Here is a 16568-nt window from a genome sequence, read left to right as displayed (position 1 = left end):
CACAGTCAAAACACCCATACACATAGAATAAAATTAAAGAAAACAACAAAAAAACCAAACCAAAACTTCAGTGCAAAACCCAAAAGCTTAAGTGCAGTTTGTAAAGACAGTTTTCTTAACTGTATATATCTCTGTATTCCCAAATCATTATCTCTCACTTAATATTAAGGTATTGAAGACCACTAATTTTAAGTTACTCGATTTAGATTTAGATATTAATTGGGGGTAGAGAGGTTGTTCTGTGGTTAACAGCGCTGACTACTAAGTGCTGGTATCCAGTATTCTCTTATTTCCTCATTGGGTACCAGGCACATACATGCACGCATATATCCATACATATAAAAAATTCCAACTTTGGGGATTGGAGAGGTAGCTTTGGAGTAACACTGTTTGCCCTTCCAGAGGATCTAGAATTGATTCCCAGCACTCATGTGGTAATCAGTGGGCTTAGTCTTGCTTGTGATACAAAGACATATATAGGCAAAACACTTTTACACATAAAAAGATTAAATACTCACAAAAGATTACATGTTCACTTGGAGGCAGAAGCAGGCGGATCTACAAAGTGAGTCTAGGATAGCCAAGGCTACACAGAGAAACACTCTTGAAAAACCAAAAAAAAAAAAAAAAGAGTTAAATACTAACTTTGGTATTTAATAGTTCAGAATCTTAAATATATCATATTTATTCCCATATTTGTGAAATATTAATTGTCCCTCTTTATGAAACAACAATCAATTGCATTAACTTTGTAAAAATGAGAGTCTTGGAAATTTCAAAATACTGCACAAAAGTCATTGTCTGGTCATCTTAAAAGACACTTTCAGGTCAGGCGAAGGTGGCACAGGCCTTTAATCCCAGCACTTGGGATTTGGGCAGATTTCTGAGTTCAATGACAGACTGGTCTACAGAGTGAGTTCCAGGATAGCTAGCCAGAAGTATAAAGAGAAACCCTATCTCAAAAAATCCAACTCCCCCCTTCAAAAACAAACAAAAAAAGACATTAAAAAAGTGTGCAGCATTTTAACTCGCAAATGGTTTGATGAGAATTTGGAAACAAAAATTTGTTTCATTATTAATGTTTTCTTTTTCCCTGCAGGTGATTATGGGAGTGCTATTGAAACATTGGTAACAGCAATTTCTTTAATTAAACAATCCAAAGTATCTGCAGATGATCGTTGCAAAGTTCTTATTAGCTCTTTGCAAGATTGCCTTCATGGAATTGAGTCCAAGTCCTATGGTTCTGGATCAAGGTAAAACTTTCCTGTCTCATGTATTTTTAAAACCTTTAATTAACACAAGGAAAAAGAAAGTAGAACTTTTAAAAACCTGGGACTGAGTTTATATACTGTGTGCCCAGTGGTCAGTGGAAATTTTTTTTTTTTTTTTTTGTAAATTCTAAATGCCATGCTGTTGCTTTCCAAAATCCTTAAAAGATGTCACTTAGAATAAAATTATACACAAGGAATATATGGCTTTTCTCTACTTTTAGACTGCTGTACACACTCAAGCACATTGTTTAATGTAATCTCTTCTTTGATTCTCCTAACTCCTGTATTTATTCACTGTTCTCTAGCCAAGTGGGTCTCCCTTCTCATGGACACATTAAGCATTTGACCACCTCACTAATTTTTGTGCTGATATGTCTTCTTGGAACCATTTTTCTTCTTTCCTTCTCCTCTACATTTGCCTTTGTATTTTTCATGTTTTAACTAAATCTAGTCTGTCACATTCTATCTCTTTTGTAGTATTTACTATAACCATCTGTTTTTCATTATTGATTCCTATTTCTTATTAAACACATGTTGTACAATGGTAGTGGCCTTAGCTGTTAAACTTTGCTTTATACAGGAGTCAGGATGTTTTTGAAAGATGACGTTATGAATAAATGAAAAAGTGATTATATTTTGTAGTAGATACCATTTTATTTTAGGTTTACTTATATGTATCAGTGTTTTGCTGACATGTGTGTATGTGCTCCACATGTGTGCCTAGTGCCCGAGGGCATCAGAAGAGAGCATTCATTGAGTCTCAGGAACTGGAGTTATGGATGGCTATGATGGTTATAAGCCATCATGTATGTTACTGGGAATCAAACCCTGGTCTTCTGTAAGAACAGCAAATGCTCTTAATCACTGACCCATCTTTTCAACCCCTGTAATCGATATAGTTTCCTAAAGGTTACTTTTAAAAGCATTTTTACTAATCTTAAAATTTTATTATTTTGAGAGGTAACTGTTTAATTTTTACATGATGTTATCTCTTTTGAGGCAAGTTCTCACAATGTAGACCAGGCTGGCCTTGAATATTCTCAGTGTTGTGCTTCCATACCTAGCCACATTTTTAGTATTTTTGTTTCATATGTGCAGGTATTTTGCCTGCATGGCTGGCTGTGCACCAGTCATGCTAGGTGCCCACAAAGGCTAGAAAAGGGCCTTAGATCCCCCAGAACTAAAGTTAGAGATGGTTTTGAGGCACTGTGTAGGTGCTGAGACTTGAACCTGGGTTCTCTGGAAGAGCAGAGCCACCTCTAGTTCCCTATATTACACTTCTATCTGTCCTTAGAGTGTACTTTTTCTAGAGTTAGTACCTTAAGGAAAAGGAGTTGGACACAGTCTTTACTTTGTTACTACCTTTTGGGCTCAGTGTAAATATCTCTGAAGAAATTTGTCATAGTTAGAGACATATCATTCATTGTCTTAATTGTGGGAACATCTAACTTGATCAAAGACCTTAGCATTTAATAGTTTAATAGTTCAGAAGTTACATGATAAAAGAATTCTTAAACTAATAGAATGATAAATTTTGTCTATGGCTTTTGGGTTTTTAAGATGTGGCAACATTAGCATAAATTTATTTTTTTCTTCATTATTTCATGGGTCCTCATTGTAAACCTTAACAACTTCAGCATGACTTTTTTTCATTTTCATTTTTTCAATTAAAGGAACAATATCCAAATTGCCTGTCAGCATCACTACTTCACATTTGGGACTGTTACTAAGTAATCCATTCCAGCATAAGTACTGCACTATACTGTGATACTTAAGACATACTGAATAAATAATGGGCATATAGCATATGGTGGGAGTACACTGGGCAGAGGGATGGTTCACAATGCAAGCAGGAAGGAGCCAAGATGATGAAAGATTTCATTATGATTACTTCAGTCTAGGTACCATGGGTCCTGGAAATATGACTAGGGGCTGCAAGTGAATGAAGAAAGGACAGATAGACTTCCAGAATCAGGGTTCTGCTATGGCTTCAACCCGTAACTTAGAACTTCACATATATTAGGTGCAATACTGGGGGAGGGGCTAGCTAGTCTAGAGAGGAGATCTCTATAGAGTAGCAGTTGCTGTCTGAAAAATAAAATGTCCTAGAGGAAGCTGCCTTTGTTACTCATTGGTCAGTCCATAAACATTCATACTCAGACTTCTGAAGATAGTTTGCTACCCCTCTTGGCCTGGCCTTAATGAGAACCCCCTTTGTCAGTGTTCCATGGGGTTCACAGTTAAGGCCTTGCAATCCCCACATGGCTTTGGCCATGTCAACAATACACAGTCATTCAAAACTTTACTCAGTCAGGACTTCCTCTACTCCTACAACTAATCAGAAAGGCATAAACGTGTTTTATATCTGAAATCTTACATTTAATATTTTCAGACTGGTTGACTTGTAATTGAAACCATGGAAATAAAACTAGTGATAAAAGAAAACCTATTGAATGTCTTTGAAGCTCTACAGCTATGGACAGCATTAATCCAGTAATTTCTTTTAGAAGACGTGAACGATCAAGAGAAAGGGACCATAGTAGATCACGGGAAAAGAGTCGGCGTCATAAATCTCGGAGTAGAGATCGCCATGATGATTATTACAGAGAGAGAAGCAGAGAGCGAGAGAGACACCGCGATCGTGATCGGGACCGTGACCGGGAGCGCGACCGAGAGCGAGAGTACCGTCACCGTTAGAAGGTGGGCATTCCTTTTCATTCTTTTACTTAGTGTGTGTGTGCTATCAACAGTAATCATGACTCCAAGGCTGTTGTTTATACAGTAAATATACCTACATTTTAAGTGGTCCAAGTACTTGTTCTGATTTAATCTTCTGGAAACACCCGAAAACAGGTAAGCCACTACAGGTAAAAAAATTTTGACCTTTTTCCATTGAATGTTGTATTCCTGAGTTATCTGTGACTTTTAGATTTCAGATTGTTTGTGGTCTTAAAGCAAGAAAAATAATCAAGAGGACTCATTGTGTACTTCTAAAATTTGAAAATTGGATTCTGCTAATCACATACATTGTTTGCATGTGATTTAAAATATTTATAAAATACCAAGGGATTGCTTCAGATATGAATTTTATATGCTTGGATTTTTAAAAATAAAATTTCTGTCCTTCCTTCCTTGAACTAACTTTATTTGTCCCTGAAACTTTTAAAGAAAATCTAACACTGTAATAGGTTACAATACAAAAGGATGTTTTTCCGCATTGAAAGAGGGTTTTTTTCCTTAAAAAATTTTTTTGGAAAAAAAAAATTTCTAGCACTTCATTTTTGTTTTTTTAAAGGAAAATTATCTTTTTAATTTGCAAAGAAGGTGTAAAGTGGGTTAAGGGTACATATCTAAAAAACTTTAAATTGCCAAGTAAGTGCCAAGCTATACATCCCAAGTTATAAATACTTGGAAATAATTTTCTTTGATGTTTCATTCATAAGCCATAATCATTGTCTTTTTTTCTGTATTTTAAAAATTTCTTGTGTACATTTTTTCATAAAGTAAAATGAGTTGTCTGTTTATATTTCATTTTTACATGTAATTTTATTTTATATTTGTGGACAGTGTTTACTCATGAAGAGTGGGGAAAGAGCACTGTGAATCTTTTGCATGTGGCAGATTATTCTAAACACCTTCGCTTCATATATTGATGGCATATTTGAATTAGGCTTAAAACAAATCCTCTATAAGTAAATACTTCATAGAAACGTACTGAAAATCCAACCTTGAAAATTGTTAATATACAAATTGTAATTGGCTTTGTTGTGTATGTAATTCTGCAGCTAGCAGTTTCTTTAATCACACACATATGCACACACACACACAATCCTTTTTAAAAAAGAAGACAGATGTAAGTCTTAGTTTTTATGGAACACAAGTATTACTCTATGGCTTACGGGTTTTTTGAAATGAGAAAGCCCCCCCCCCTTTTTTTTTTAAAGATTTATTTATTTTATGTATATGAGTGTTTTATCTGCATTTACATCTGCCAGAAGAAGGAATCAGTTCACATTATAGATGGTTGTGAGCCACCATGTGGTCGCTGGGAATTGAACTCATGACCTTTGAAAGAGCAGACAGTTCTCTTAACCGCTGAGCCATCTCTCCAGCCCGAGAAAGCCCATTTAATACTTGTCTTACATCTTAAATATGCCTCTTAATATTTATAAAAACTTTACTAATTATGTTGCATTACATTTTTAATTCTCGAAATATTTCTTTATTTTAAAATTGCTAAAATCAGTACTGTTTGGATATTTATTTGTTTGTTTATTTTAGTCTTTGTAGTTTAGCAACCATTTTTATAGTTACCAAAGATATGATAGTGAAACTTGGATAAAATTTTCAGTAATTTGGTGCATCCATCCAGGGGCCTCTAAAACAGTTCATATGTAGAGTTAATTAGTAGCAGTTTTCTTATGGGTCTTCATAAAATTAATCCAGTCAGCCAAGTATATTCCTTTTGATAATTTCATTGTTAATTTTACATAATTTGAATTTACACTCCAGTCAAGAGTATACACATAAATAAATCATGATTTGAGTTCCATGTCATTCAGGCATTAACTACAATTTCTTAGTGTGCAGTTGATGTTTTTTGCAATTAGTGATGTACCATACCCCAAATTCTATGTTTTGTTTGTATATTAATCAGAATTGAGTTGTAATATTGTTGTGTGCCTTCATCCAAGCCAAATTTTACAAAAGCCTTTCCAGTGCAAAAAAAAAAAAAAAAAAAAAAGAAAGAAAGAAAGAAGGAAAGGAAAGGAAAAGGGAATAAAGATATGTTTTCCTGGATTACTGTATCTTTGCTATATACCAAGAGGTATTGATTGTGTAAGCTGATGTGAGTAAGAGGGTGGGGGCTGGGATTAAATACATATATCAAGTGCAAACCTAGTTACAAATTTTATTGCCATTTTAAGGTCTGTTGACCTCTTTAGAAGTTTTTAAATATGAGTCCTTTTGAACTTGTAATTTTAAATGGAATAAATGGAATAAGAAGTACTTCAATAAATTAAATGTCAGTCTTTGTGTAAATTAATAATGTAATATGCTCTCAAGTGATGATGGTGGGTAAAGGGCAGGTTCTGGAAACTTAATGTTGGCAGCTGTTAATGTCTGTCTCATCTTAAGTTTTTTGTGTTTGAACTGTTGGGTAACGTTAATTGCATTCTCATTTGAAAAATGTATTAGTTTTTCTAAAAGCATTCCATATCCAAGTTCAAATAGGTAATACAATACTTAAATGAGAAAAATAAGTTTTGTAAATTTCAGTGTGTAAATGCATTGTGCTTCATATACTGTAATTTTACCTTTATTCTCAGACCACTCTGAGCAAAATAAAAGATGTAAGGTTGTATTCTTACAGAAATAATGTTACTGTTGCAGTTACAGTTGTTCCTTTCTTTAAGTTGTGTTCCTCTCACCACTTTTAGAATAGCCCCACTCAGCAGTTTCTGTTAACAACTGAGTTTTGTGTACTGAAGACTAATGGGAGAAAATTCTTTCTCTAGATGCTTTTTAATTAGAGTTCTCTTCTTAATTTATGAGATTCACATGTTCTCAAGTGATTACCTTCTTTTTGCTACATACTGTGTTTGGAATCTGCGTTAAATAACTGTAAGAGTTGGGCTGTTGTGATTCCTGCTGGCATAAATGTCATAAACTTGGGTTTAATTACTGCACAGGATTTAGGATGCTTTGTGTTGGTTATTCAGATTATTATAGCTTGTGTTAATTTGAGGGAAAGCCCAAAGACAAACATTTCTTTTATATTAAGATGTTCCCATCTCCTTAGGAGTGTTATGTTGAGGCTTTTGTGAAAATTAAATTCTCTTCATCGCCTGGTGAATGATAACTGTTTCAAAATTACTTTTACAGCTCTTAGATCACGTGGTCCCTGCCTAGTAGTCCCAGCTTTGTTTTCTTAAGTTCTCCTATATATCTCAACTGCTCTGCTTCATCTTGCTTTGCTGGCTCTTATTTCTTCTCTCATTTCTTAGAATTTTAGTATTTGTAAAATCTGACTATACTCTGACTTACTTGAGTGACAAGAGAGGGTAGGAGGTGATCCTTTGGATGTATGTATAGTGTTTTGCTCACTGTGGTTTAAGAATATAGTTTTGTTTATAAATGATGTTCTCTGTCTTAAAAAAACTCAGTGCCAATGTGAGTCACTTTGCTCTCTCACCTTCATTTCAATGTGGAACCCTTCCATTGTTTAGTTTGCGTATTGGTTTGTTTTGAATAAGTAATGTTTTAAATGACTATTCAGTTAGCATTGTTTAAAAGAAACCTCATAACACGAGTCTCATTCATGTTATTCAAATTTATGCTTTTGTTTTCTGTGGTTAGCAAGATCTAACTCTTGACCGTGGATGAATTCTAAATAACAAACAGCTTATTTTGAAATGTCCATATTTTTTGGGTGACTTTTTGGCACAAATCTTTTTTTCTTTCATTTCCTGTTTTGTGATGGAGTTTATTTCTATGTAGTCAATTGCATAGTGCACTTAATTGTGTATTTTGGAGAGTAATAAAAATACTTTATTTGAAATGGGGTAAGTATGATGTTCAGAGAAAAACAGGAAAATATAAGCTTGTTTCAGTAGCTAGGAGCTTTTTGTGAATATCAGTAATAAACAAAATTGTTTTTTATGTACTGTGTTCTAGTCAATATAAGAAAAAATTTAGGATTAATATGTTCATATGCTTCTGTTGCCTACCTCATCCCCATTCCTCAGGAAGCAGAAATTTTCAGATCTGGCAGGGTAAATTTTATTTATTTAAAAGCATTGCATTTCTAAAATTAATTTGAGGATCCTTTTAAATTCAGCACATTAATATGAAAATCTGTAAGAGCTGGCTGTTATAGTGCACACCTGTGACCTCAGTACCTAAAGAGACTGATACAGGAAGATCCTGTGAGATCCAGGCCAACCTGGTTTACATGTAGAGTTTGAGGCTAGCCAGGCCTTTGTACTAAGACCCTGTTTTAGAAATAAAAACACTCAACATAAAAACCTTAAGAATTCCTATCAAATAAATATTCAAATGTTTTATTTAAAAAGATAAATTTACCATGAGTTTTAAAATATGAATAATACCAAGATTGCATCTATAAGTACCAAACACTCAATTTGAGTTGTTCATAATGGTTTGATAGTACATTACTCAGAGCATAGGTGTTTCACTCTGTATTGAGATTTTCCTGCTTGCTTTAGCTTGCAGACTTTAAAGCTATAGTTTCATTGTCTTAGTTCATTTAACAGCTGTTTACATAGATTCTTTTTTATAACTGACAGCTAAAGCAAATAATTGTGTGGCTTTGACATTATAGATTTGATCAAATGCTATTTTGAACATATGGACATTCAATGTATGTGTTACTTTTAAGCTCTTTGATAACTTTGTTTATGTAGATGTCTACTTAGACATTTGACTATAATATGGAATTGGATTATTGGAAATGGGTTGTATTGCCTTCAAATTTTTCTTCCGTTTGAGATTGTAAAATTTGTGTTTACATATGTAAAGTGTTTAGAAATAGAAATAAACGTTTCTAAACTATTCCCTAAATATTATGTCTGTATGGTGAAAATTTAAGATTCATCAGTTAGTAAAGACTTATCTATAATATAATGAAGCAAAAGAGGAGTGCCTTAGTTCTGCATGAGGGTGTATATTACGACCTCACAAACGGGATTTCCTGTATAAAAGTAGTAAGTTTCTATTGGGGTCAGTTTTTCTTTTTCTTATTCCCACACTGTGACACTGAATATTTTTTCTCTCAGTGATTGATTCATTCTTCACAACACAACAAAAATATTAGGGAAGAAAGCATTTCTTTTTTCGTAGAATTTACAAAATTTCCTACAGTCTTTTTTATAGATTAAAACATGTGCCTTTTCTTTCTCTAATTTCTGTTTTTAAAACTCACTAGTGCTACAAGTATTAGTGTAGGTCATGGGCTTAGCATGTGTGTGGAGTCCTGGATTTAGTTCTCAGTATCAATCCCAGGAAACAAATAAACAAAAAACCTACCAGAATTGTAACCTGTAAAAATAAAACATTTGAAAACTGACATTGTAAATTTTTTTCTGTTGCATAATTCCTCTATATAAGGCTCATCATAAAAATCAAAGGTATAAAAGGTGGCTACTATAAATAGCTTAAATGTCTCTAAAAAGGCAGATACATAGAAAGTATTTAGATGAGAAAGAACCTTTTCTATTGTACTTTTAAGATTTAAGGGAGTATGAATATGTGGAATGCATACTGATACTCTTAAAATTCTTCCAGTAGAGAAATGAACACAAAGTTTAAGTTGTCACAGAAATTGTTCCTAAGTATAAAGCAAAGAATCTTTTAAAATTATTTTTATGACAGAATGCTACTAAAAAGCAAATTGTGTGCTTTTGAAAAAATATTAAAATACCCTTTTAGTATTTCTAGTTAAATATTTGGTATTTCAATGATCATTTTTTTTTTTAAATTAATGTTTCCTTTTGGGGCATTTACTTGAAATTTACATAAATGTGTATTCCTGAGACTATAGTATCAATTTTATTATTGGCTTCCCCTCTATCCCTTTAAGTTTTTAATGAAATTTATCAGTGTAGATTCTCATTAGTTTATATTTGGTTAGTGGATATAGGTGAAATAGAGTGAAAGTAATGTCTCAATTTTGTACTATGTCTAAAGATTTGTATGTGGATGTCATTTAATGTTCATACTGAGGTATTGATTTATAAATTTTGTAACATGGAACTTTATTGGTTTATAACAAATTGACAGAAGTTCATGTATGCTGTCAAATACAGTTAATTTGTAAATTTCATTGCATTTTATATTCAGTTCAGCATCTGTTAAATAAATTGGTTTGTGGATGAATGAAAAATATCTACATTCAAATCAAGCATTTTCCCATTTATTTTTGTAGTATGCATATTTTAGAAAATGACTTACGACTGTTCTCATCACAGAAACAGTAGCTGCTGTGTTTTCATTTGTTACTGATTGTTTTCTTTATAAAATTAGCATATATTGTATGCAACAGTGGTCTTCATTTGAGAATCACTGAATTTCAAAGATAATATGTAAAAAGAATGAAATGAGAATTTCATATTTTGAATTTGTAAATTGGGAGCATTTCTCCACCATACAAGCAGCTACTGTTTGAGTTACTCTTTATTTTGTGTTAGAATACCTAACAGTGAGTAGATGCACGACTTGTGTATGTATAGCTAAGCCAACATTTTTCTGTGTATTCTGGGGAATAGCAAAATCTACATCACAAATTTTGACACATTACAGCTGAAGGAAGAGGAACACCTTCCAAGACAAAACAGTCTTCATGGGGGAAAAGTGACGCTTGTCCAGCAGTTTGCTTCTTGTGATTGAACTGAACCTGTAAGGATTCATGGATAAACTGAGCAGGAATAGATCTGAATAAAGCAAATCTGCATAAATGGTAACCAGTAGCTCTACTTTATTTTTTATGTTGCTTAACTGTTTTATTTGAAGGAAACCTGTGTGATTTAAAAAGTTAATAGCTTTTGCAACTTTATTACTGGTTATATATATTTGGCCATTATAATGTGCAAGCAATTGGAAACAAAAAAGTCAAGTAAATGCTTGTTTTTATAGTAGTTTGTTCTTGTTAAAATGTTCATATGATAATGTCTGTAAACAGCACCACTTTGATTACAATAGATGTAGTGTTGTAATAAACTGTTTAATGGGGCTGATGTGTAAAGCTGTTCAAGTTATTTGATGTTTACACCTCAGGGAAAGTCTTGTGTTCAGCAATATCTACAGATAATGTTACTATGACAACATTTTTACTGTCCTTTAAAAAAGCATTGCAATAGCGTGTTTGGATATGCATCAATCTAATCTTGGCGTTCAGTGAATTAAACATAACTAATTAAGTGTCTCTTGCCCTTGATTTTGATATTAGAATAGGTGATTACATGGGTATTTAATATTTCTATATTCTGCTTTTCTAGCTGTTTTTACCTAGTTAGCTTGTGATTTTGCTGAATGGTATGTAAACTTGTAAAAACTGAAATTTGACAGATATAGCAATCTAGTCAATGTGTTAGGGGTCACAGAATTTGAGGTTGTTACATTTTGGTAAAAAATCATGTATTTGCTACAGTAGTACAGCTTAATTACAACCCAGATATACAGAAACAATTAATTGTGAACTGCTAGCACTTAAGAGAGACTTTGATAATTCTGATTTGATGCAGTAATTTTCTGTTTCATGCTGATGGTGCCATAGGCAGTGTAAATACAGCCATACAGCATGTAAAAATGAGTAAAGAAAGCCCGAGTATTCTACTTAATTGAGATTTCTGAGAGGTGTGATGTTTACTAACATTGGGTTGTATTCAGTGTGAGTAATGAGCAATTACAGTTACACCCCGTCTTCATGGTTCAAGGAATTGTATGTATATTCCTGTAACCTCGTTGATTTATGTTTGATTAGAGCTAATCAGCTGAATTTTTTTCAGCCAGCTGTAATTAATGAAAGGCTGTACTAAAAGCATCTGGCTGGCATATGTTCTGCACACTTAGCAGAAGCAGACGCTCAACTTGATTACTTATTTTTATAGGAAGGTAAAAATCAGAATACTAAGGAAATTTGAGATAAAATCCTTAAGCTAATTTGTTTTGAATATATTTTAAAGATCTTATTACCAATGAGAGATCTTTGGTGGGATGCATTGGCTTTTAAAGCTTGTCTAAATTAAAGGGCAATGCTTAAGGTATGTATAATAGCTAGAGATAATGTGTAGCTCAAGAGATTTGTACTTCTTCAGCTTCATCCCTTTCTGTTTTTAAAGTACTCAAAAATTAGTTTTAAAATATCCATACCACTGCCAGTTCATTTTAAAACATTTTGTGAGCAGAGTATTTTTGCAAGGGATCATTGGTGTTTACTAGAACTGTTGTTAGCACTCAGAAATGATTTTTAAGTGTTTAATCTTGTTGAAATGTAGTTGCCTTTTAATTTGAGAGTTGTATCAAAATCTATTTTCTTGTTTTGTGTATAGGTATTGTAAGTTTTTGTCATTTCTTAGCTTTTTTAATAGTTTAATTACAATACCCTAATGTGAAGACATTTGGACATACATATGTTTACAAGGGAAATTAGTTAATAATAAGATTGAAAGGTAAGTAAAATGTCCACAAGGATAAATTTTCTCTGAACATTTTAAAAATGGAATCACAAATACATATACTTGAAATGAAACTGGAGATTTTGTACTAATTTTAATCCTTCATTACCTTTTATTTCTTTTTTGTTTTTAACTCAGTTGGAACGGTTAATTGCGCCCTTTATGTCATCCTTCTTTTTGCTTGGCTTATTTCATTAAGTGACTTTGGTTGCAGGTAGTGTGAGTGTACTAGAGTTGTTTGCTGCTGCTAGGTGATTTTTTTTTAAGTGTTGTCAGGAAGAAATAAAATAACTTTTTGTGTAATTTTGCAAAGTCTCCTACCTGATAACACATGAATGTATAGCAGTAAAAAATTACAAACTTTGTTTTATTTGTCAAAGCCCTTCTGTTGTTTTTGGAGCCAGTTTTATTTGAAAACTTGTTTTTAATGTGTAAAAACAATCCAAAGATACACATCTTTGCAAAGACACCAAAAAAAAAAAAAAAAAAGAGAGAGAGAGAGAGAGAGAGAGAGAGAGAGAGAGAGAAAGAAGAAAAAAGGACTTAGGGAGAATTTTAAGAGCTACACTTCATATAGTGGCAATGAAAACAAGCTTGAGTTTATCTTGAATGCTATCATTGCCTAGTGCTGTGCAGTCACATTCCTTAACTAGTAGTAAAGTTACAGATATGTGGTAAGCGCCCACATGGTATTTCTCCTGCAGCAGCGTTTTTGAATTCCATTCACTGCTTTGAGGTAAAGGAAATACTTCTGTAGAAAGGATTATTTCAGTGTAATTTATAAATGTTTATGTTTTGTTAGTTTTCATCAGCAAGATTTTGGGTGACTTGCTATAGCTGTTGATCATACTTGTTAGCTCATTTACTGGCTCCTTTACCTAGAATATTCTTAAGCAGTTAACTACAATTTGGAAATTCACAATAATATGGAGCTTAAGATATTATTTTCATTTGATTCTCCTATGGAGACTGTTGATTTAGCTTTTACTAGTTTAAAGTCAGTTCTAAAAATAAACATGGAAGTTTTCATGAACGTTGCATAATATTTTATGGTAAAGGGAAAAGTTGTTGGAAAGGGTAAGAGTGTCTCTTTCCCTGTGTATTTGAATGTGCCAATAACCTAAGTACGTTCTGTTACATATAATGAGATGCTACTGCAAGACTCTACTGTTGGAGTGCTCTTGGCATTTTAGTTTTGTTACCCAAATGGTCATTGCATTATTCGTGTATCTTACAAGGTGGCCCCGATATTGTGTTTTAAGCTTCATCTTGCGTTATTTTAAGGGGAAGTTTATGTTCTGATTCTTTCCTGAGCACACAGTATTGAGATTCTTGTGATTGCACAGATAACTGATTTTTAAATTTTATTCATGAAGTTCATTTTGCATCCCATAGCCCTCTGTAAATGTTTCCCCCAGTTGTATGTACTTACTAAATGCACGCTTATTCATTGTACATACTAGAAATTTTTGTGCTAAAATATATTAAGTAGGATTTTTGTAGCAAAGCATTCTATTTTTATGTTCTTATAGTGTATGTGTTAACATTAATATTCAGTTTCAACACTGGTGTATTTATTTTTTAGCAACTTGACTCCTAGAAGCCTTAGACTGACTTTTAAATAAACATTCAACCAAAAATTATGAATTTATTGAGATGTGGCCTTATATATGGTGTTTCTGTGTTCATAACATGAGATTTTTTTAAATTTAGATTTTATTTAAATAAAGATTTAGAATTAGTTTCACTTTAAGTCAAAATAGAAAATGTATTAAGCATCTAGGCTTCTGGGAGGAAGTTCTTATACTCTTCTTTCTTGGCATTAGAAAGAAGCAATATGAATTTATGAATATTCCAAATATTCAGGCCATTGTATTATGTTCATATTGGGTTAGGTTTGTTTTAGCCCAATGTTTCTTTAAAGTTCTAGGTTGTTGGCATTCATTGAACATATAGCTACTATGGTTTTTGTATGGGATGTATGAATTCTTGGTTATATACAGGCAGATTTCAGTGTTTTAAAGACTTCCTGCTACATTAATTATATTGTAATGGGAGGCTTTTAAAACATTAGGTAAAATTTAATTGAAGTCACACAAATATTGAATGGTATCTGTGGATAGTAAATACTACGAGCATTTTTTTTCATGTCAGAGTACCCTAAAACTCCATGGGAGTAAATTACATTCATTTCAAATTGGACAGACCCAAAATATTTTATTTTGAAGGTGCATTTTTTTTTTTTTTGCCTCACTGTTGCTGCATAACACTTCTCAGCATTTCTGTATGCACATTATTTTAAAATACAGTGATAAATTCGTGTTTGTTTATTTTTTTACTTTGGCAATTATAGTACTGAGGTGATATTTAATGGGAAATGACCCTTTGGGGGTGAATCATAATGTATTTTGAGGACTGCAACTATATAACATTTATGACTTTAGCCTTAAAAAAGGTTTATTACTCCTTTCTTTGCATCCCATGGTATAGTAGCAAAGTAGTTTACAGCCCAGCACAGCCTTACAAAGTTATTTTACAATTTTTTATGGAAAACCCCTAACAACAAAAAATTGTATCGTATTATAGTACCCATGAGTTATTGCATAATCACTCTTTGTAAATAAGTTGTCTAATATCAGAAGGCCAAAGAAAGTCTTGAGATTTTAGCTATTGAATGTGGTGACTTCATAAGATTTCTGTGCAAAAGGTAAGGTGATAATCCATCAAACAGGCACCCTTTTGATGTCCATGAAAACTAGACTTCCATATTAGCTTCTTTCAAAGGCTCATTCCCATTTTATTAAAATGTTTGTACTTGCAATTTTGTGTTTAATGTTTACTTTGTCTTTTCTTTCTTTAGCATTTAGGTGACTGTTCAGCAGTTTGCTATATGGCCATTGTTGGCCTTAAACTGCACTAGTAACAAGCATGGTATTTATCTTGTATTGAAAATAAAAACAAAGTTTTGATAATACTTTGCATTTTGTCCTTTTTGTTTGACTTATAATTTGTAAACTAATTTTTTAACCTTAAATAGTAATCTACTGGGGAAATGGCAGTATTAACAGAGCTTAGGTGATCATATTTATTTTGTCTAAGCCAACCTCCTTGAAAGTGGTTATTTTCTCCTGACATAGTTTAAAAGTTTTAATTAACTTATTTTGTATGCATGCATGTGTGTGCCAGCCACGGCCCATTTGTGGAGGTTAAAGGACAACGTTGGCAGCATCACCTTTACTTGCTGAGCCAACTGTCTAGAATTATGATTGCCTCGTCTTAAGATTTTGAACTTCACCGGTCCTTCAGAAGTAAAAACATTTTCTGATCACAGCAACATACTATACCAGTCAACTTGGGAACATTATAGGACATACTTTTAAGTAGTAACGGATTTGTTCTTCAAATATCTGATCCATTGGCGGTAGAGATACAACTCAGTGGGTACAGAACTTACTTGCATGCAGTGCAAGAAGTCTGGGTTGGGTTCATAGCACCACGTAAGACAAGCTACAGTGGGACACATTTATAATTCTAGCACTCAGGATCAGAAATTCAGATTTATCCTCATCTCATGAGATTCAGGCCACCTGGGCTATGTGAGAGTAAGCTTTTAAAAAAGAGAGACATATCTGATATACAAATGTTGAATTAGATGCAATTTCTTACATGCAAACTCTGAGTAACAATGCTAAGCAATTTAGATAGAAATAATACAGGTTACCATCATGCTTATGTGGCATTGTTAGGTTTCTTGTTAGTGTTTATGCATTTTTAAAGTTGCTTTATCATTGGAATAATTTGAGGCTCTTTGTCTATAGCCTTTATATAACAACAGAGAGCATGTAACTGAAAGTTACTGGGGATATCTTGAGTAGAGAACATATTAAACTACCAGAGAAACAATCACAACCTGCATTGCCTCAAACTTAGGCTATAGCTAAAGATGACATTGAATTTTGGATCCCTCTGCCATGTTTGAGTGCTGTCTTGAAGGATGTGGTGCCATTCTCAGTTTCCACAGTGCTAGGAATTGAAACCCAAGGCTTCCTGCATGATAGCCAAGTACTCTGCCAAACTGATTACGGCTCCAACCTGGGCAGAA

General features: G+C 33.1%; 1 protein-coding gene across 5 annotated transcripts in view; it reads left to right on the top strand.

The window, feature by feature from the left end:
* Positions 1–15440, top strand: part of Cpsf6 (cleavage and polyadenylation specific factor 6) — a 31835-nt gene extending 16395 nt beyond the window's left edge. For 2 of the 5 annotated variants that reach the window (XM_055625886.1, XM_055625887.1), the window contains 3 exons: positions 1100–1253; positions 3782–3971; positions 10593–15440. In XM_055625886.1, coding sequence (XP_055481861.1) covers positions 1100–1253; positions 3782–3968 — 341 coding nt within the window. In that variant the 3' untranslated portion in view covers positions 3969–3971; positions 10593–15440. The other 3 variants (XM_055625883.1, XM_055625885.1, XM_055625884.1) reach the window with 3 other exon arrangements.
* The last annotated feature ends 1128 nt before the right edge of the window (positions 15441–16568 follow it).

This window comes from Psammomys obesus, unplaced genomic scaffold, assembly GCF_907164565.1.
Source record: "Psammomys obesus unplaced genomic scaffold, mPsaObe1.curated_primary_1811, whole genome shotgun sequence".
Taxonomy (NCBI): Eukaryota; Metazoa; Chordata; class Mammalia; order Rodentia; family Muridae; genus Psammomys; species Psammomys obesus.
This window is presented reverse-complemented; position numbering and strand designations above follow the sequence as displayed.